Below are 22,506 nucleotides of genomic sequence, written 5' to 3' on the forward strand. Positions count from 1 at the left end.
AGTGAATATTTTTTTCCTTCCTAAAGAGTCTGTTACATTTTAAAACTTCCTACATTACATTTTCGCTAATATATTAAATTCTGTCGTCAACATTTATCGCAAAGTTTAAAATTAAATGATATAATAAGCAGTAGTTATATATGATTGAAAAATATAAAAAATTTTTAAAAAAATCAGAATACGTTGAAAACTATAATGTTAAAAATTTTTTTAAATGCGAAATTGGGTAAATAATATAAAATTTGAGAGTATTGTTACGTGCGTACGGGTTCGCAATATATTGAATGCACATGTGTCCAAAGAGATGTTGATAAAATGTATTTCTATCAAAAGAACACTTCAGAGATCTGGAACTTTCCCCAGAAATAATCGTACAACTCTTCACAACATCGCAGAATACATTCAGTAGTCACATTTCAAACTATTATGAACGTTAAACACAACGCAGTGCAAATCCACATTAGAAGAAAGCTACCCAGGGATATGTCAGTACTCGGAACTCACGTTAAGAGCTAACAACAACAATTGAGAGCGGGTGCTTTCACCGGCCTTTTTATAGTTTTCCGTCGAGATGTTTCTAGTACTTTTAGCTTCTCGAGATTACTGGAAGGAAATATGAGGGTCGAATAACGGTTACAGCTAATATAGAGATCAATTACATTTATTCAATTACAACACCTATTACGGTGATACAGGAACCGGACCAAAATGTAGCAAAACGCTCGCCGAGTTTGGTGACTTGGCGATTTCACGCAAAATTTGGCGCCAAAATTAGTTGCTAAAATCGTAACTGGCTTCCCATTTACTTAATGTCAAACAGACTTGCCCCTGTATTTTTACTTTTTCGGCATAGCTTCTCTCTTCAGATTTTTTGCGTTTCATTATACGGGGGCGGGAGAATTCAACAATTTCACATATAATTGCGCTGAAGTCATCTATCTATGTAACAAAATTTGTAACACTGCCTTCTCCAAAGTCCTGCATGTCTCCGGCAGTACAACCCCTGGACAGGAAGCCACACTGAAAACTAAGGCAAATGATTGCAATATTTAAACAATAATTTCAGTAAATAACAGAAAACAATAATATACTAACTCAAGAAATGATTGAACAAATTTACGAATTTTGAAACAAATAGGACCAAGATCTTAGTATACTACACTCATGTCCATAAATTAAGGATAATGCGAAATCAGGCAAAGGAAGAGTTAGAAGCAAAACAAATTTGACTTATTTGTAAAGATTATTTATTAAACAAAAGGTAAAGAGCAAAAAAAGATGCTATATGTTTGATATTATTAAAAAAATTAGCGATTTTTTCTTCCTGGAGCAAATTACAAAAAACACCTATTTACAAAAAAACAATATTACATGGTTGGTATGATTGTTAATACATTGTATGTCTCCCAGACGATGCAATACAGTCCGTACAACGCTTAGGCATGCTGAGTATCAAATTATCGATCTGATCTTGGGGGATATTACACCACTCAAAACGAAATGCTCTCCGAAGTTCCAGTAGACATGTAGGAGGATGTTGACGGGCTGCAACTCGTCGGCCAAGCATGTCTCACACGTGCTCTACTGGATTCATGTCCAGTTAAAATAAAAATAAATCCGTGCAAAGCAGAGTTTATGAAAGCTACGAGAGGGGATAGAACCGGCGATCTAGAAGCCTGAGATTTTTTCCCGCGCTCGTTACCGCTGAGCTGCGGTTTTTTCGATGTATTATGCCCACTTTTTGGTACGCGAAGCTCAAATACAAATTGTAAAGGCAATGAACCAAAAGTCGCCAGCCAAGCACTAGATTCTGTAACCCTACGTTTCCTGTTTTAACCAATCGGAGCAAACAGCAGCAGAAACGGTCTGTAGGCTTTGTGAATAAGCGGTTGACGGGCTGCAACTCGTCGGCCAAGCATGTCCTACACGTGCTCTACTGGATTCAAGTCCGGTGAGAATGCTGGCCAGTCAATACGGGTGATATCCTCCGATTGAAGGCATTCGATCTTTGCACGGTGAGGACGGCCGTTGTCATCCATAAACACAAATTGTGCGCCCATGGCGCTCCGAAACAAACGTACATGTTGTTCCAGAATGACGTCCCGATAGATTTGGCTTGTCACGGTTCCACTTTGAACATGCAGGTCAGTTCTGGAACCCAGAATAATTCCACCCCAAACGAGCACTCCTGCACCACCGTAACGGTGTCGTTCAATGATGTTTTCTTGGTAGTAACGGGTACCTGGAGCTCTCCATATGAACGTCCGGCGAGAATCAGACTGCAAGCTAAACCTGGACTCGTCGGAAAACATCATACAAGCCCACTGCTGCAGTGTCCACAATGCATGCTCTCTACTCCAGGCTAACCGCAGGCGGTAGTGAGTTGCAGTAAGTGGAACGCATATGACAGGTCTACGGGCATATAGACCAATCTGCCCTAAACGTCTGTACACGGTCTGCCTTGAAATTGTCGTACCAGTGGCTGAAGAGAGCTGATGAGACAGGTCTGAGGCTGTGCTCCGCCTGTTTCTTTTGGCAGTAACTGCCAAATACCGGTCCTCATTCGGCGTTGTAACTCTGGGGCGACCTGTGCTGTAACGTCTACTCACATTACCATCATTTTGGAATCGTTGCCAAAGCCTGAAGATGACACTCTGGGCAATTCCAAGTTCGTCTGATACTTCCAGTTGGGTACGCCCACATTCCAGACGGCCGATAATTCTACCACGTAAAAAATCCTCCAAATGCGTCCTTTTTGTCATAACTATTCGGTTATTGCACTGAAATGCTTATAAAGCGCCTGCGAACAATTTTACTTCTTTGCCTGTATTCCTTATATATCACTCTCTTACACTCTCGTCATTGTGACGTACCATCGGTGTCATCTGGTTACTTCCTGAAATTTGCATATGATTCTTGAAGATGTGTGTAGTGATTTTACAGGTGATATATTTATTTTAGAGTTCGATTTCCACGTGACTCCGAATTATCCTTAATTTATGGACATGGGTGTATTTACATTACATACACCATAGGAACTACGTTACCATAGCTGTACTGTGGGGCTAACCTGATATAATGAACGACTTTAGGCTTAGAATTCATTGACCTATGGATCGACACAACGACGTCGCTCAGCCTGTTTACGACTGTGAAAGGACTATCCCAACGTTATTGTAATTTAGGAGAAAGTCCTTTCCGTCTAATCGGATTCCAACAACAACACCTTGTCGGCTTCTTTGAAACGATATCCTGTAGCTCTCGGGTATCGTATCGCGTCTTTGTCTTCTCCGTTCGACAATCTGACTCCCTTTCGTGCAAAACAGTTCATCACTTCAAACCGTGCTTAGAGATCTTTAATGTATTCCTCAGGCGATGAAGTCCCATCCAGAGGGCGACCAAAGAGATCACAAGGCAGACGAAGGTCACAACCGAAGAACATCTGCTTGTGGTAGCCGGTAGTCTCGTAGACAGCATTGCGATAGGCCAGTAAAGAGAGAGGTAAATTCTTGTCACAGTCCCGTTGTTTCCTGGGAACCACCAACAAGAGGTTATTAAGGATGGTTTGATTAAACCCCTCTACCATGCCGTCTACCTAGGGATGTAAAGGTGTAGTTTGGGTTTTCTCAGTACCGAGTACCTTGAGTTCTGTAATTACAGCCGAGATAAAACTTCCTTCATCGGAATGTAACTGAAGAGGCACTCCGAATCTGGAAATTCAGTGCTGTATCATTACCTCTGCTACCGTGACAGCCTCTTAATCAGAAATAGGATAGTCTTTAGGACACTTAGTGAAGTAATTAATTTCTGCGAGGATGTATTGTTGCCATCCGCAGTTCGTGGCAGAGGTCCTAAGACGTCAAAGGCGATGAGTTCAAAACGCGCTCCTACATTATAAAGTTGTAGCTTCCCTCGGCTGCGTTTTGTCGGTCCTTTCCAACTCGCACAGGCGTCGCAAGATTGACACTATTCTTGCACGTCATCCCTTACATTACTCTAGTAGAAGCACTATCGAACTCTAGGTAACGTCTTCATTATTCCGAAGCGGTCTCCTGTTGGACTGCTGTGTAATTCTTTGAAGACGTCCTGCATCCGGGATCTTGGGAGTATCAACTGCCATCGGAAAGCCTTTCCATCATCAGATTAGAACTTGCGGTACAAGACGCCGTTTCGAATAAGGAGTGAGTCCCAAAAAGACCAGTATTATTTTGTTGTAGGACTATAACTCGAAATGTTCTGCCAAGTACGTTTCCTGTTTGAAGGTTTCATTAAACCAACTATGGGTTTAATGTCGCCGTCTCTCAACTGATCTTTACTGACTTCTTCGTCACTCCATGAGTCTCGATCAGCCGATGTTAATGTTGCAACTTGTCGAGCTACCGATTTAAATAGCTCGTATTTCGCTTCGAGTATGAAACAATAACGGCAGCTTTCTGAGCAGAGGCCTTTTAGACAGGGCGCCAGCGTTTCCATATGATGATTACTTCCCATGACGGATAGTGATGTCATATTCCTGGAGTCTCTGTATCCACCTGCCTAGTTGTCCTTCAGAATTCTTGAAATTTAAAAGCTAGGTCAACGATGCATGATCCGTGCGGATGAGGAATTTTCTGCCGTAAAGCAGTGGAAATGTTCTACTGCTTTAAGTATGGCAAGTAACTCTTTCCTGGTGACACAGTAATTCCTTCCCGGTTTAGATAGATATTTGCTCCAGTAGGCGACGACACGTTTTGAGCAGTTTATTTTTTGGGATAAAACAGAACTGACACTCTCATTACTTGCATCCGTGTCGAGAGTAAACAGCTTGTCGAGCTGAGGATACGTCAAGATTGGAGCAGATGTTAAAGCCTCCTTCAGGCTATTAAATGCATCCTAACATTCTTTTGTCTACAAAAACTTTTGCTTGCTGTCTGTCAGCTTGTAAAGGGGTTTTGTGGTGAAGGGATGACATGTGTCACAGAGTACAATCAGTAGTTACACTTCAAACTACTATGAACGTTAAACACAACGCAATGCAAAGCGCAACTAATGAGAAAGCTACCCGAAGATACTATCTCAGTACTCAACTCATTATGAGGTATCTAGTACTTTCTGCTTCTCGAAATTACTGGAAGGCAATACGACGGTCGAATTACGGTTACAACTAATATAGTGATGATTTACATTTATTCAATTACAATACCTATTACGGTGATACAGGGACCGGACAAAAATATTGGCAAATTGTCGCCAAGTTTGCCGACTTCGGTGATTTCTCGTAAAATTTGGCAACAAAAGTTGGTTGCCAAAACTGTTGGCAATATCTCGCCAAATTACCGAGATACCCATTTGCTCAATTTTAAACAAATTTGCCATTGTACTCATACTCTTCCGGCATAGCTTCTCTCTACAGATATTTCACGTTACAAAGAGAGAAATACGTTATACAGAGAAAAATACAACTGCACATACAATTGTACTGAAATCATCTATGTATGTGCAAAATTCGTAACAGTGTGTTTGTAAACATTAACGTTTGTGAAATATAACATGTAAGTTAAAAATTCAGATTATTTTGAAAATAATGAATGGCATAAAAAATAATCTGTGGAAAATTAAATAAAATATTACAAATTAGAAACGTTAAGTATTAAAAAAATTGTACCAAATAAATATATCATTATAAACATAAAATCTAAGAACTAAATTAAAAGTTCGTGGAAAAATTAGAAAGGATAAAAATATGAAAATAAAATTAAGTAGAATAATAAATAATTAAAAATTATCATGTAGTTTCATTTACATATGATGAATTGTCATTAGAGGGAAAACCTTTTCATATTTTTTCTCTCGTACATTGTTTTCAGAGACGCGAACTGAATGGCTTTAACGACAGACTTTAAAAAAGTCCTAAAATACTTAAGTCGCTTCGAACGTCCATCCAGAGCGCCATGAGCATTTTCCCGCAAAACCAAAATCCTCTTAATCCGTTGACAATTTTGCAAAAGTAAATTACAATCTGAAATTAATGACAACAGCAGGATGCGTACATTTCAACCAGCAGCCTTAAACAACTCATCTCTATTTGTGACGTCACTGGCTACGCCTTCTGGTGTAATGTCATGGATGACGTTACATGTTGCAGTTGTTTCTCACTGGCCACGCCCTCATCTCCTCCTGTCGTAGAGCCCCCGTTTTATTCTACTCCCCCTTCCAAAAATGCATACTTAGAACATACGTTAATGAACAAACAGTTTACTTTTAATATACACTCTTAGACGAAAAAAAAAAAAAAAGCGACGCACCACGACGCACCGAGAAGATATAAAGCAAATTAGACACAAATTGATATGCATACAGGTTTCGACGGAAAATGCAAAATTTTACATTTCGGCTGCCAATGAATAAACGGTTGTCGCTACAGCGTATCTGATCTGCGCAACTAGCAGGATGTTTAAGAGAAATTACGATTCCAGGTCATAAATTCTTCACGAATTTCATTCCGTGTATTCTGGTAGGCAGTAACTATGCCCTCGCATACCGGTGCGCGAACGATATGCGCAGATGTCAGAATTTGAGAGAATTTGTGTAATTGGGCTCAAAGAAGCCGGTTGGTCTTGTTAGCGAATAGCTCGACATTTGAGCAGGAGCGATGCCACTATTAAACGATGTTGGCAGGAATGGGTGAACCATGGCTGCACAGAGCATCAAGAAGGAAGCGGAAGGCCTAGAGATACGACATAACGTGAAGACCGAGCAATCGTCAGAGCGGCACTCACAGCCCCAGATGCATCATTATCATCGATTGTACGTGGAACTAGTGCTCCAATGACCGCAAGGACCATTCATAGGCGGCTTACAGAAAGGGGGCTAAGGTCACGGAGCCCCTTGCGCCGACTACCATTGACCTTTGTATAACGTCAAGCCCGTTTGCAGTGGTGTCAGGCTCATTCTCACTGGAATGTCACTGACTCGAGTAGAATAGCCTTCAGTGATGAGTCTCGCTTTAAACAGCCCACCAGCGGCCGAGCGGTAAAGTCGCTGAACACTGGTAGTTCGGTCCGAGGTTCGAATCCCGCGAACGGGCTGGCTGCATGGGCGTTTTCGTGGTTTTCCCCATGTGTAACGTGTATACGAGCCAGTTTCCCCTAGAAAGTCCTCCACGAAAGGCATCCCTCCCTTTAGGCAGATAGCCCTCGAGGCTTTGCCATAATCACATACACATACACACATACACATACACACACAATACTCGCTTTGAACTGAGCCCCGATGACCAGCGAAGGCTAGTCTGGAGACGCCCCGGATAGCGGTGTGATACCTACCTGACTGTCTTCCGGCAGACAGGCCGACAACCAGGAGTGATGGTCTGGGGTACCACTTTATTTCATAGTAGGACCTCTTTGGTTGTCATCCGTCGCAACTTTACAGTACAGCGGTACGTCGACGAAATTCTAAGGTCCGTTGTGTTGCCCTTCATGTCATGCCCCCCTGGGCTTACATTTCAGCAAGATAATGCCCGCCCCCACACTGCACATGTTTCTACTGTTTGCCTTAGTGCTTGTCGAACATTACCTTGGCCAAAAAGGTCGCCGGATCTCTCCTCTATTGAGCACGTTTGAGCATTATGGGCAGGGCCCTCCAACCAACTCGGGATGGTGACGATCGAACGCTGCAGTTGGACAGAATTTGGCACGATATCCCTCAGGAGGACATGCGCAACCTCTATCAATCAATGCCAAACCGAATAACTGCTTTCATAAGGGCCAGAGGTGGACAAACACGTTACTGACTTTTTCACTTTGTGAATCTCTGACACTTCAATAAATCATCCAATTTTTCTCCAACTGTAATCTTTTGTTTTTCTGTACATGTACATCACTTTTGTACATGTACTACCGATTTTCGTCCCATTCGGATAACTCCTTCTTGGTGCGTCTTTTTTTTCCCCTAAAAGTGTATTAAAATAATATATTTTCAGTGTTATTACATAAATTCTAAATTGTAAATTTTATCTGAACTTTTATAACAGTGATGGAAGTTATTGTAATTTTGATATGGAAGTGTGAACACACACAAGAACATTAAAAATGTTGCCCTTGCCATACTGGATTGCCATCAACTTTCTTGACATCACTAGCCTCTCTGATACAGCCATTGAATCTAGGAGAAAATCTAAAGTTTCCATTTCTAAGAAATGTTTCCAATGAACACTTCTTTTGTAGTGTTATTTCTGAGGATTTAGATTTGCATAATAATTAAGTAGATTATTTTATCTTCTAATATAAAGGATTTTAAGAAATATTTGTCATTTTTAACTGAATTTGAAAGAAATATGCTAAAAATATCAACTCTTGTTTTCTTTATTTTAATGCTAGCCAAAAGTACGAGACTAAGTGGAGGTAAGTAAAATTTCTGAACAAAATCGCTCAAATATCTACTCAGATAGAACAAAATTTAATTTATGACTCTTATTCTCAAATGAAATGTTTAACTGTTCTAACTCTGTAAGGTTTTCCTTTCTTCTTACCGCGTGCGTTCATAGCATAATTAGAAAGTACTTCCGACTAGTAATCGAAAGGTCCGGAATTCGGGTCCTGGCAAGGGCTGCACATTTTACATGGTTCCTGTTTCAACTAAGGTAATGACTTTACAAGTGGCAGCCGAACTAAAAGGTGGAGGATGATAATTCGTCACCGCCAGTATTAGGCGACTGGGTCCGTCCCCATTCGCTCTTTAAACCGAAGAGGCTGTGAGGTTTTTCTCCTTCCTTACCGCCTGCTTTCGTGGCGTAACTGGAAAGCACGTTGGCTATCAAAAGGTCCAGAAGTCGAGTACGGGCGAGGACACTACTTATTTTTCATGTTTCCTGCTTCAGCAAACCACAGCCGACTCCATCATGGCCTTGAAGCGAAATCAGTTTCGGAAGGTCACGTGATCGAAATAATCGATCTCTTTCTCTTCACTGTAATCGCGAAGTTTAACTTTTCCGAAAATAATAGTTTTCTCTTAAAATAAGCATAAGTAAAATTAATGAACGTGAGTTGGTAGCATGATTTATATTAAATTTTTCATAGTGCAGTATTTTCACAGGCGGTAAAAATGTATATCTTCAATAATTTAAAAACAATTATACTGTGTTTATGTAACTAAAAATATCATTGAGATTTACCACATTCAATTTTTATTTCTGTAATTTTAATGAAAATGGAATCAATTTATGTAATCTGAATCAAATTTATTCCAAAATAATATAAAATCCACATAAGGGGGAAAATTCAATATATTTATGGATGTAAATTTTATTTATATTTTCTTAATAGTAAAATAAATATTAAGAGCAGAATATTTTGTAAAACTCCATGCCACTATCATGGCATCAACTGTATAAATTTTCAGAAAACCTAATATCCATATAGTAATCTCTCTTTACTCTCTTCACTAATAAAAACTGGATAGCTCAATTTTGTCAAAACGTGCCAATTCCTTAAATTCTAGAAAATTTGAGTATAAAGATAAACTTACATGCATTTTGTGCTATAAATAACTCTTTCAATAAAATTTCAAAGAATTAAATGCTAATTACATTCATAGAAAGGACAGCCTTCTATTTGTGCCAGCTCCAATTTTATATTCTATCACTTTTTCCAAACCATCCAAGAGGTAAGTGATTAGGCTCATTTTTTTAAAGTGGTTTCCTCAAACTACAAGCCTATTCCACTATTAAAAATAGATTAGAGATATTATCCAAGTTTTATCTTGGAGTCGTGCCATATACACACACGTGCTACTTATTATATATAATCCATGCAAAAACACAGCATAAATAAAAATAAAAAATTGTAACTTATTAACTGAAATTAATTGGCAATTTTTTTAACTTTTTATATGAATATTTTTACGTTAATTTGTCATTTTTATATTTTGTATAATGATTTAAAATTTTTCACAAGTTATCAAACAGCTAAGTCATTCCACAAGTGCAAGTAGCTGTTAAATTGAAATTCGACCTAATTGTATGCAAGATAACTTATATAAAATACCCAATTGCTTTCTGACATAAGAAATGTATCTTCCATGTTTTTAAGAACTTCACCAATAAGAAATATAAAACGGAAGATGTTAATAAAGCAACTTCAGATGGTAAAAGTAGTCTCCCCCTATCTAATTCTTTAAGAAAACCAAAATTTCATCTGCTATATCTACTGAATAACTGTTTTGCCAGACTGAATTCAGACTGTGAGTTACTTCCACGGTTTGTTAATGGGAGTTAAGGAATGGGAAGTATTAAAATGGTGTTTACAGAAGTCTGTGAGTGTTAATTATGTGTCACAAGTTACTTCAAACGCCATTTAAAATGATATGTTGCCAAATTGTGTGCTCGTAACTCGAGAGGGAGTTTTTTATCTTTTTTAATCGTTCTTGAGATTCTACTGTATGTCTCTTTATAACTAATTTGTATTTCCTTCCTTTATTAGTAAAATGAAATATTACTTCAATACGACATCTAAATATATTTTGCTAAATTTCAATTTGCTATTTTGCTAAATATTTTCAATCTTTGCTCAAATTGTATCCCAATATTAGCAAACAAAGCAATAGACCATTGAAAATTATTCATTTAAATGAAATATTCACTTTTATTGAATTTTGCCCATTTGCGGACAAGAGTATGGCATAAACATCCTATTCAATGCTTTTGCTGTAACCTTACTGAAATAATGGTATTTATATGAACAGCAAGAACTGTGCATTTAACGTAGCAGAGAGGGAAGTTATATAAGCTTCTGTATAAAAACTGTGAATTTATAAATTGAATTTCATTCATCCATTATGTATAAGGCATTAGATTTCTCCCATTAAAAGCAATTTACTCTGCAAATATACAGTATGTTTATACCGCAACGACACAAGGTAACTGTACTCCCTCTTTTCGCATTGAAACTATATTTCAACTAGTAATATTAATGACAAAATTCAAATTGAAAAGAAAAAAAGTACTTTTTATTTCACAGACATTTTTATAGAAACTAAATGTTGCTAATGAAGTATGCTTCATTAAAAGAATTTACCTTAATTAAATTGAGTTGAAAAAAAAGGTATTTATTTTAATAATTATGCTCAGGCGTCTTTAATTTCTATTGCTATTTAAATTCACTACAACAGAAAAATAGAAATAGTAACCAATGAAGCGAAATAATTTCGATCATTGGAGGAGGGACAGACTAAAAGTCCTACGTTGATATTAATTCTACGGTTAAATACCAAAAATGTGTTTATCATCTGTAGAACTGCTAAACTCTAATCAATGTCAGAAAGCAAATCAAAATTTCGGAAGATAAACCCAACACATAAGAAAGGATAGCCATCAATGATTGAAAGTAAAGCTCCAGAAAGATAAAAGAATTATATGAATATTGCAATTTTGTGGGATTCTTGACTATTTATTGGCGAAGTTTTCATCATTTTTGAAATAATATTTGAAGAAAACGCAAAATTATGAGCTGTGCACGCTAAACTGAGGCATCAAAATCGTGGGAAGAATTCTTTGTGAAATTATTTCCACTTTTCAAATTTTACTAAGATTGTGGTTTAAATACTTAAAAGTGTAAATTTGACGAGTATTTTAGTATCACAGGAAATACAATCACTTCACACAGAATAGAAAATAATTTAAACCAGTTAACGAATAATTTTAATGTGAATAAACAGTTCTGTGAATAAAGAATTCTAATACAACGACTACTTCTGAGAAATACGTTAAAGAGATTATTGTAAAATGCATGAAATTCTGGTATGATATTTTGTTAAATGTCAACTAACTGCTGAATCAAAAATGCAAATTTACAACTTTTTTTTTAAAATATTTCTAGAAAAATAGTAAAGAAACATGACCCTGTGTATCAAGCTTTATGGGCAGAAAATACTGATTTTGATGAAGTTTTGATTTCACCCGTAATGGTACAAGATCACATGCCGGATAAAGTGCTGGATGCTTTGGAAAAGGTATAATATTACATAATTTTTTCCTTTGATGTTTTAATTAATTTTCTTCTTGTATCTGATCTTATGACAAGCGTGTTTATAAATTAAACCTAAGAATAAGCATACAACCGGTATCAAAAGAAATCTCGATCTAGAAATTACGCATCTAGAAAATTTTTCATTAGCGTATCTAGAAAGTTACTTTATCGTGATATGAAACTTAATATCAGGCATGAGAAGACAAAGATTAAGAAGTGATTAAAATCTTATAGCACTCAATAACCCATTTATTGAGCAAATATAGATCCAGAATATTTGTATATGATGTGCAACCGTCTCTAGCCGGTTGCATTAGATTGTTCGTCCGGACATGGACTCTGAATGTGGGCATAAACGCTGACATTTGAAATACGGGATTTGCTTTTAGATAATCTGTAACTTTCTAAATAGCTTACCTCACTTTATAACATACGGTCACCGTCGGACCGTTAAAGTGCTGCAAAGGACCACTAAAAGTGATTTGGCATCACTGGCAATAGCTTCATAGAAGATGTGATGGACATATGACATGCTGACATGGGAAAAGCAGCAGCAACCAAACTTACTCCATACACGAATCCTGCAGTCATCCGAATCAAACAAAAAAATGGGATTCGTCGCTGAACAAGGTACAATACCAAACCGATAAAGTGTGTCAACCACGAGAAGAGACTTGAACTCACCTATTAGGAAGGACAATTCATATCCCTGAGGGGAAAGATGCGGAGAACCCATTCAGAGTTGCAAATGAGTGAATCTGAATTCCATTGTTGTAAAGCATGAGTCGTTATTCCAGGTTTACCTTAAATAAGACATTGTTCGACAGCAAACGATCTAGATGGGCTCAAGTCTCTTCTCCTAGCGGATGAACATTTCAAGCTTCAAGGCCGATACACCACAATAAGCTTTGCTGTCAATTCCCAGAGTTTAGGAATAAATATCACAACAGGCATCTATAATAAGGTCTACTGGAAGTGCCTTTATTGCAACGGCCCTCCGTTGCACTCCACTCTAAGAAATTAGACAAGCTGTCCTGAAGGATAAATAGAGAAGCTAGTGGTATATACTTATGGTAGCTTTCTCTTTTTCAGATCATCCGAAAAGTGTTCATCCAATACTTGCAGCTGCCCTCGTAACGGTTATTTGTAGGTGAGATTTTAGAACCAGTTTTAGCAGCATCATATTAACTGTATCATCTCTACAGATTATTGTCGGTCGACTTTTATCGGTACGAGTAGCCGCTTCTTTCACATTTTCTGGGCATTCTCAATCGCTAATATTAGTAACTCTCCCTGTTTTGCGCATTTTAAACACGCCCAGTGCACTAAGTGACTGCACAATTTCTTTTATTTGTGCGTCTAAGAGCCATTTTCGTGTTAAGTTCTCGGACGATTTTTCTACTTGCGCATATTTTCTAACGTAGCTCTATGTTTGTGTCCTATCTAATACAGGTATATGCATGAAATTTTTATTGACTAAAACTTTGAGAAAAAGAAATAATGAAATATTTTTGAATAATGAAGTATTTTTTTATGCCTTGACATTCCACTTTAGACTGGTTTTTACATCTATGTAGCAAAATTAAAAATTAATAAATAATTTTGCTTTGTTTTCATCTCATTACTATAGGATAAAATTCAGATGTCCATTATATTTGCATTTATTATTCCGCTTTTTAAATTCTTCATGTCTGGGTAATATATCGTTTCCTTCTTTGAAGAGTGATATTATTATGAAGAAAGAGTGATATTATTATGAACAACATATGTATTGTCTTTTTACTAAAACTCACTCTGTGACAACTAGATCCATGCATTTCAAGAATATTGTTCAATCTGAATGAAACTGCGTATGCAAATACCCTTAAAAACTAAAGCGCAGACCGTTAAGAATCACAGAAGATGAACGAATAGTAATCTAACATAGCATACAAAACCCACGCACCGAAGAGCGTATTTGAACAGCAAAACTCCAACGTAGAGAAATATGGCATAGGACTGAAATTGTAAGAGTCCCAGTGAACTTTTGTTTTTTCTCGATGTTGAATCCCTGTATAATATGAGTATATTAGTGAGACTGAAAGAGACCTTATCACTGTGTTGAATGATTTCGGTTTGCCCAATGGCTTTGTCAGCCGGCATTTGTAATGGACTAACACTGATCATAAAAAGCATAACACAGTGGTAAGTGTGGAATGCACGGTTGAGTGATACAACAAAAGTAAGAATACAATGTTTCTAAAAGCCTCGTAATCTCACCATTCACAGTTTTACTTCGACCATTGCGAAGTGGCTTTTTCTACAGACGCAAAAAGAATCCAGATTATTACATGGCTAAAAGAATGCAAACAGCATTAAAGAAGATCATTCAGCGACCCACTTTTGACCATCCAGCATTATTGACACCGTTTGCAGTGGTGTTTCACCCCATCAACATGCATAGTACTTAAGGAAGTTTATGGAATTTAGTGATGAGTCGCGATTCACATTGTGCTGGTAAACAGACGTTACATATCTGCAAATGGCAGATCAGCGCATAATACTTACTGTCTTTTAAAGTGAAAAACCAAAAAACGTCTCTTAGAGCATAAATGACAGTTTCGGAAGCAGTTTTCTCCCTAAGTGGATATCCTTAGTATTTCTCCGTACCGCCTTCACAGCAGCTCAGTAGTTCATAATGTCATTTTGCAATTTGTTTTATTCTCATTCTTATCAAGCATTATCAAAGATTTCCAGTAACTCAATTTTCAAATATATAAAGCACGTATGTCATCAGATATCCTCCGTGTTCTCCAGTCTAAAGTACATGTCTTCTTGGACTGTTTCCGTTATGTCGAAACCTTGTCACGGACACCGTAATCGCCCAACTTCTTTCTTTACGAGCAGATATCGACCCTGTCGTTGATATATGCCTAAGCCAATTTTGAATATTGACGAACTTCCCAGTTACTGCACCATATCTAGCATATTATACCTCAAGACAACTATCCGCAAATTCTATACGTCATAGCGATGCTGGCTAATCACTCTTAATAGCCAGAAGTGCACTACAACATCGCACATGAGAGAACGCTCAGCCCCCAGCCATTGGAGCAGTCCATACACAATTCTCGATATCCTCCTGAGGCAGGTCCAAATTGTCTGAAGCCCAAAGGATCGAGTTCTAATCTGAATTTTAAAATGTAGCGATCACTTAGACGGTCCTACAGTCTCTATCGATACGGCATGGACCACCGTAGAAACAGTGGTTCTGATGTCGTGAAGACCCCCATACTGCCCACACCCAACGTATATACAATGCGAATAAACAGCTCGCGGGGAAGGCGCAATTAGCCAATTAACCACATTATAACATATGATAGCTTGCATTTTTTTCCTACTTTATCCAAATAATTGCCCTTGGATAGCAAACACTCTCTCTTATTCATGTACATTGCGCACACCACTTTTCACTGCAATTGGATGATTGCTTCAGAATGAGTCAAGGGTCCAACCCCCGATCAAAGACTGAATATTGAAGCATATTTAATTCTATTAGTTAGCTATTACACTGTTGATGCAAGATACGTTATTTGAAAAATAAATGCATCTATGCTTAGGCTTATATTCACAATTATATCCAATAAAGCTATATCAAGAGCTTCTACTGTAATTTTTTATATTTCAATACACTTCCCTTTTCCCACCTATAGTTTAGCTTAACTTAAAAGCAGTATATGAAATTAACTGCTTATACATATGAAATATATTCGCAAACAATTAATTTGGTACTTTTCCGTTTTGCCGGCGCAAACGATAAAGTCGCCAATAATGGTACAACTGATGCCAAACGCAATACCTTCGCTGGTGACCTTTTACGCTTCATTTTTAAAACAAGTCGCAGCCATTTCTTATCAGATTGATTGTTTCTTTCAATATTGACATACAATTACATAGAATATTTACCTACATAGATAGCTAAATTTTATGCCCTAAGACCATTCGTGGTAATTAAGTCAATAAGGATGCAATCACACCGCTCACCTGAAGGTGAAAATATAGAAAAGGCAAAATCAAGGGTTAAATTCATCCATTCTAATAAGAATGTACTAGCGAAGTAAAACAATGCGGTTTTACATAATTTATGACTAAGCTGTTCGTACGAATTGAAATAATTCTTGCATTTAAACTTGTATTCCAAATTAAGATTTAACTTGAAATTAATGTAGATAATTACTAAGAGAATTGGTTTTTTTTTTTTTTTTTTTTTTTTTTTTTTTTTTTTTTTTTTTTTTGTAGCGTAGTTTACGTGAGATGAGATCACTTGGTGGTCACGTGATACGAACCGGCGAATCAGGATGTTGAACCGTGAAAGCATAGTAAATTTTAAATTAATGTCTTTTTACAAATTTATTGTCTTTATTTACTGGCTGTATACAGAATTTTAAACCATATTAGAATGTTTATGCCTTCAAAATAAAAAAATCCTTAGATCTAACATTTGCTAATATTTTTTATGTGTATACTGTACGCTGTCGCCAACAAAGTCTGCTTGGCGAGATTTGCGCCGGCGAAACGGAACAGTACCATTAATTCTTTACTTAAAATATTTAAGTAATATCTTTCAATAATATGCATTAGCATTTCATTTGTAATGATAAAGCAATAATATGCATCAGCATTTGTGAAATGTATTATCATTTCACAAGTACACACAAACTGTTTTTCTTACTTCCAGCGGGATACAAAACTAACATTTTAAACATCATAAAACATATTTGCATATTTACTCCAAACATCGAAATACTGCCTTCATGAATTCGATTTCAAAAGCATTCGCAAGTTGTGCTTTACAAGTTCAGCCGAAATCAGAGCTTTAGAAACTTCTTGATGCATTAAATAAAGTACATATTTGGAGAATAGTATTATCATATATATCTTAAAATACTTCTTAATTTTTAATGATAGTCATCCACGAACAGTGATGGAAAATCCGATGTTGGATAAAGGTGACTATAGCTTTTACTTTTCTAAATATTTATCCTAGACAACTATAAAATTTCGTAACAAAAGAAAGAAAATAATATGTTGATATTATGATGTATATAGAGTTACAGTGAGGAAGGTTTTGTAATTGCGAAATTTAATATATTTTATGATTTCTTTTAATAAATTCCGATCAATATAAAATATTCATTATGTTGTTCATTACAAATGAAACAAAGTTCGAGAAGATATTAGGTAATTAATATTATTATGAGATCTGCTAATTAATTACGACTATTGTTTATCCTAATGAAAAACCCTTAATGACCAAAATGCAGCAAATCTGATTTTGTAATTTCTGCCAAAATTTGGTGAACACTCTCAGTAACAGATGTAAAAACGGATTGAAATCAGTTAAATTCTTTGTCGAACCTCTCCATGAATTTGGAATGTAAAATTATGGAAATTTTAAACTTATTGAAACACAATGAATACTTTAATAGTACAATGAATACTTGTAAACTAGGGATCTTGTAATCGTCCTTGTAACCTTATAATAGCCTTGTAATCTACGGAATCATCTAAAAAATAATATTTTATGTTTACAAAACCAGCCCTCCTATACCTAATTCTAAAACGGTTTTCAAAAAACCTTTTATAATATTCTGAGAAACTTTGTAGAGATATTAGGTATTTTTGGAAGCAGGCAAGATGAAAAATGAGCAAACACCTTCGCCGGGAATCGAACCACGAATCTGGAATACCGGCCCAGCGTGCAGAACCACTACACCACAAAGGCACGCTAGAAAGGCGGGAGAAATACCTTATAACTTTGTGCTTGGAAGTACATCTTTAAGATCAATATTTAAGAAAATAAAGCGTCTAGCCACATTTTTCGTTCATCCAGCGTAAAGTAATGTTATTTAGAACTATGGGTTCTTTGATATTGCTTTAAATCATTACTCCAGATACGCTGGAGGAAATTCACAATTTATTACTGAAATTCATGACCCAAAACACAATAAACAGCTGGAAAGAAAAACAAGAATATTAAGCAATTCCTCTTGAGCACACGAAAAATATCTTCAGTTCCCACAATCACTTACAGAGTGAACTTTAAATCTCAATACAGCTAACGCTTTTTGAAGCTCTAAATCTCGCAGCTGAATAACTACTGATTCTCCAGCTCTCAAAGTCGTATTTATGTAGTGTCCAATGGACTTCTAGAAGCTTCGAGAAGAATCAGTCGTGTGAGCTGTGCGCTTTCCTGAATCTTCCAGAAAGTCGCCAAGTTAGGTAAAAATTGCCAAAATGTTGCCAACTTAATGCGTGACCATAAATTCGATTAAAGACAAAATAAACTTTAAAATTATGTCCCTAAAATCAGCAAATAAATACAATTCACAGTATTACTCAATACAAAAAAACAACAATACCATCAAAGAGGATTTAAATATTTACAACAATATGTACCCAGCTTGAATGTCGAAGAAGACCATAATCATGACCGAAGATACAGTTCAGAATCCTAACTATTTCTTCAAAATAATTGTCCAGTCATGGATAACAAGTACTTGAAATCTTATTGTAATGCTCCCCAGTTTACTTTAAACATTTTTAAAATACAAGGGGAAATTTTTAAAGTTTTGTATATGTGTTGTAGTTCACAAGCTCTTATGTACTTTTAAACGATTTTGAAAGGCAACACAGCAATAAAGAAGTGCTTTAAACAATATACGATGACACAGATGCTGAAGAATTATAGATGTTTCGAAAAATAATACAGTCCCGATTATCCGAAGAGAATAGTACTGAAACAGATTTTGAATAACAGCAAATTCAATAGATTTTTGAATTTCCTGTAGATTCAAATCCAATATATTTTGAATAACAGCAGATTTTCAGATAACAAATTTTAAAATTAAAGAATGATTTTTCCGCGCAAACAATTAAATTGTGGACACTGCATTATTTATTTTAATCGTTACAGACTCATTTTCAAGGTTTAAATACTTCATTTCTATGAAAAGTGTTATAATATAATTCGTGAATGAATGACCCAATTTCAGATGATTTTATTTCTCAGATATATGAACACATAAGAGCAGATAATGCATAAAATAAAGTGTCCCCTTCAAATGCTTTATTTGACTTGAAAAATAAAAGCACGATAATCACATTCTTTCTGTACTTGATCCAACGTATTCTTTATTAGGATCAATAACATTGAGAACTTTGACATGATACAAGTTTATGAACGGTTTTAACAAAGAGCAACAGACCATATTAAACGTACTTCAGAGGAACAAGTAATATGATTCAGATCCAGTGACTCGCAAGGCAAGAAGTGAAGCTCAGTCATCAGTCCTATTGTTTTTGATTCAACTCAACAGGAAAACTTAGTTACAAAAATCATGATAAACATTTGGATGACATCATAAAACTTTGAGACTTCTTTTCTTTTGAAAATATTTCAATAATTTAAATGGTTAGAGGTACGGAATTATGAACGTCTGAAACCTAGTCAGGCATTTTGAATCATCCTGCACAACTGGAAAACAAAAAGACAAATGTTTCACAAGTTTTTACTTTTTTCCCAAGTATAAACAAATTTAAATGTATTCCCACGATCCATCCTGCAGATAATAAGTTCGGATAATGGAGTTCGAACAATCAAGGCTCTACTGTACATAATTTATTCAAACCTTTTCTTTCATGCTCCCTGAACAACATATATACATAAACAATTAAATTTCTAAGCTTCTAAACCTCGATTTAACATTTCTGTTTGTACTGAAAAAGAAAACGGTGTGAAACCTCTCAATAGTTTGCAACATGATGCTATCTGCTCTCAGTGGCGTAAATAAGGGTATGCAAAGAATGCCGTCGCATAGGGGCCCAAACGTTTAGGGGACCTTTAAATGTCCTGCTGAACTACATTTACAAGTTTAAACATAAAAGGCGGATTCTATTACATATATATAGAAGCTTTAATTCATTTTTCCCTGATGAGTGCGGAATTGGAGTTTCAATAAAAGAGTGAGTGAGTGAGAGATTATGGCGCAAAACCAAGGATGATTATAACACGCCAAACACGAGATGGGATTTCAATAAAAGAAGATTAATTATTATTTTTTTTTAATCTTGTATTTTTTCTCTTTTGCTTTTCATTTTTATTTTTAGAATTTGTACTACTATGAAGTCTTATTTTAGTTTTGATATGTTTAGATTTTGTGTTAAACCCCTTTTACACGATTGCTAATATTAATATAGATGAGGAATAGCCTTGCTTTGACTCGAATTTACTTTTAACTTTAGAATCTTTAAGTGTATGTAGATAATAGAATTAGTTTTCTTTTAAGTTTTTAAGGGCCCCCTACCTTTATGGTGTAGTGACGAAATTCTCCATATGACGCAGATAGGAGGCCCTTGGAAGCACATGAAACAGCTAAATTCAGTTGTTTGCAAAAGTTCATATGCCATCATTCGGCTATGAAATAGTAACTTCATGACCTACCCCAGTTTAGGGATAGCAGTCAGCAGAAAATAGGAAAAGTTCCTTTGTATTCCTTACTCTCTAACCTGAAAATTATTAAAGGCGACTCCCTAAAAGAAAGGTTTCTCCTTTGGCAATCCCAAATCAAAAAGGATGGAAGTGGAAATTAACTGTAACTATTTATTATAAAGTGCTTATTTTATATATTAATTTGTTTCTGTATAATTCGCATTATGATCGAATAATCAATAGACATATTTTCTAAGCATAAATCAAAAAAGCAACTAGGCAGGATTCTGGTATTTAATTTGGAATGAACTTTGCAAGTTAAGAGGAATCGTGCAAGTTAAGAGGAATTATTTCACATCTCAATTTTCATAATATGTCATTCCGTAGCGTTTAATTTTGTTCATATATTGAATCTCTTACTAGCATTTCCATTAAACCCAAGTCCAAAAATCAGTCCTAATATTCAACTTGAAATTGAATTTATTAATGTGAATGATTCTTACAATTTAATATAACATGTATTGCTATGGTTCGCTATAAACGGCGTATCACTTTTCGCATTGTTGCCACCAAATAATTTCAACCTGTATTATTTTTAAAGAAATTAAATAATTATTTTTAAAGAAATAAAATAATAAATTTCTTTAAATAAATATTTTAAAGAAATTAATAAATAATCAATTAAGGAAGAATCTGCATGTTTGAATGTATAGTTCTCACAATGTAAAAAACGAATGTGCAACCTGTGCAGTCGCACTAGAAGGCAGGGTAAGGGACAAAAAAATTTTGAATTTAGAAGTACGATTGACATTACAAAATAGCAAAGTTAACCGCGGATCGATTTTTTCCTCTGTTTTTTAGACTAATAAGCTGTAGGGGGGAATCATTCGTAAGTATCAATTGCTAACTCAAGAGTATATGCTTTTCTTTCTTAAGCACACAAAATCATTGATGTAAGTTGAGCAGTTGTGGAGCATGGAAGGACTTTGCCCCACCCACATGTCGAAATGCCGTTCTAGTCCAGGAAATGCAAAGAATTTATGACACCACATTTGGAAAGGAGAGATATCCTGTTCGGCTTAGGGATCTTTGAATGAATTCCAAGTCCGAAAAAAGAGGGAACTTTTACGACAGGCTAAGAACACAGAGTTTCATTCAGATGCTCAAACATTAAGTGGCCAAATATTTCAGTTAATTTCCAGCGTAAATTGCTTTTTTTTTTTTTTTTTTTTTTTTTTTTTTTTTTCATTAAATTTATCGAAATTCATTGCTTTTTCTTCACTCATGGGGGAAGGAAATGGAATGGATGAATATTTTTACTTGAAATAATGAGTAAATCAATATTTATCCAATTTTTCATATCAAAATTTTCGAAATATTCTCACATTTCAGATAAAATGCAGGTTAGGAATTCTTTAAAATCCCTAATCGAGAATTAAATCTGAAGGCATAGAACTCGTAAACTATATCTTACTTACTAAGCATATTTTAATGCTTGAGGTTTTATTTTATTTGCTTTAGAAAAGAGAAAAGCTGTGGTGTTTCTTAGCCTGTAAATTACCCATTTACCAAAAATTCACACTTATCTGTAAAAAATAATTATGAAGACATTAAATTTGTTTTGAAAGCAATATATTAATTTCCCTTCGTTTGAAAAAATACAATAAATTACAATTCATTTTAACAACGGAAAACATTTAAGCGCATAAAAATTATTGCGCATTCAGTAATGCGCAACAATTTGTACGTTATTTAAACGGAATTGAATTATAAAAGCACTCGAGGACTATTTGCCTAAGGGTGAAAAACGCCTTCGTGGAGTACTTTCTAACCGTTATTTGAAATGAAATTTTAAAATTTACTTTGCTTTTGTTTTTAATTTACTTTCCACAGCATTCAGTTCGTGAAATCGTCAATAATAATATAATAATGATAATAAAAATGGCCTCTTGTAACTAAAAGTATATACTACTTCATAAATTTCGATAAATTAATTACTGAAAATATTAAACATATCAGTGGCAGCGTTGTTCT

The 22,506-nt window shown here is 35.6% G+C and overlaps 1 protein-coding gene across 2 annotated transcripts in view; it reads left to right on the forward strand.

Annotated features, from left to right (window-relative positions):
* inaE (inactivation no afterpotential E) overlaps positions 1 to 22,506 on the forward strand; it is a 295,275-nt gene that overhangs the window by 265,253 nt on the left and 7,516 nt on the right. The window contains exons 16-17 of one of the 2 annotated variants that reach the window (XM_085808531.1): positions 8,358 to 8,381; positions 11,853 to 11,985. In XM_085808531.1, the coding sequence (XP_085664657.1) occupies positions 8,358 to 8,381; positions 11,853 to 11,985 (157 nt within the window). The remainder of the gene's footprint in view (positions 1 to 8,357; positions 8,382 to 11,852; positions 11,986 to 22,506) is intronic. The other variant, XM_085808532.1, reaches the window with a different exon arrangement.

The sequence above is a fragment of the Stegodyphus dumicola genome, chromosome X1 (assembly GCF_044657685.1).
Source record: "Stegodyphus dumicola isolate Sdum_Otavi_A_Nest chromosome X1, ASM4465768v1".
Taxonomy (NCBI): domain Eukaryota; kingdom Metazoa; phylum Arthropoda; class Arachnida; order Araneae; family Eresidae; genus Stegodyphus; species Stegodyphus dumicola.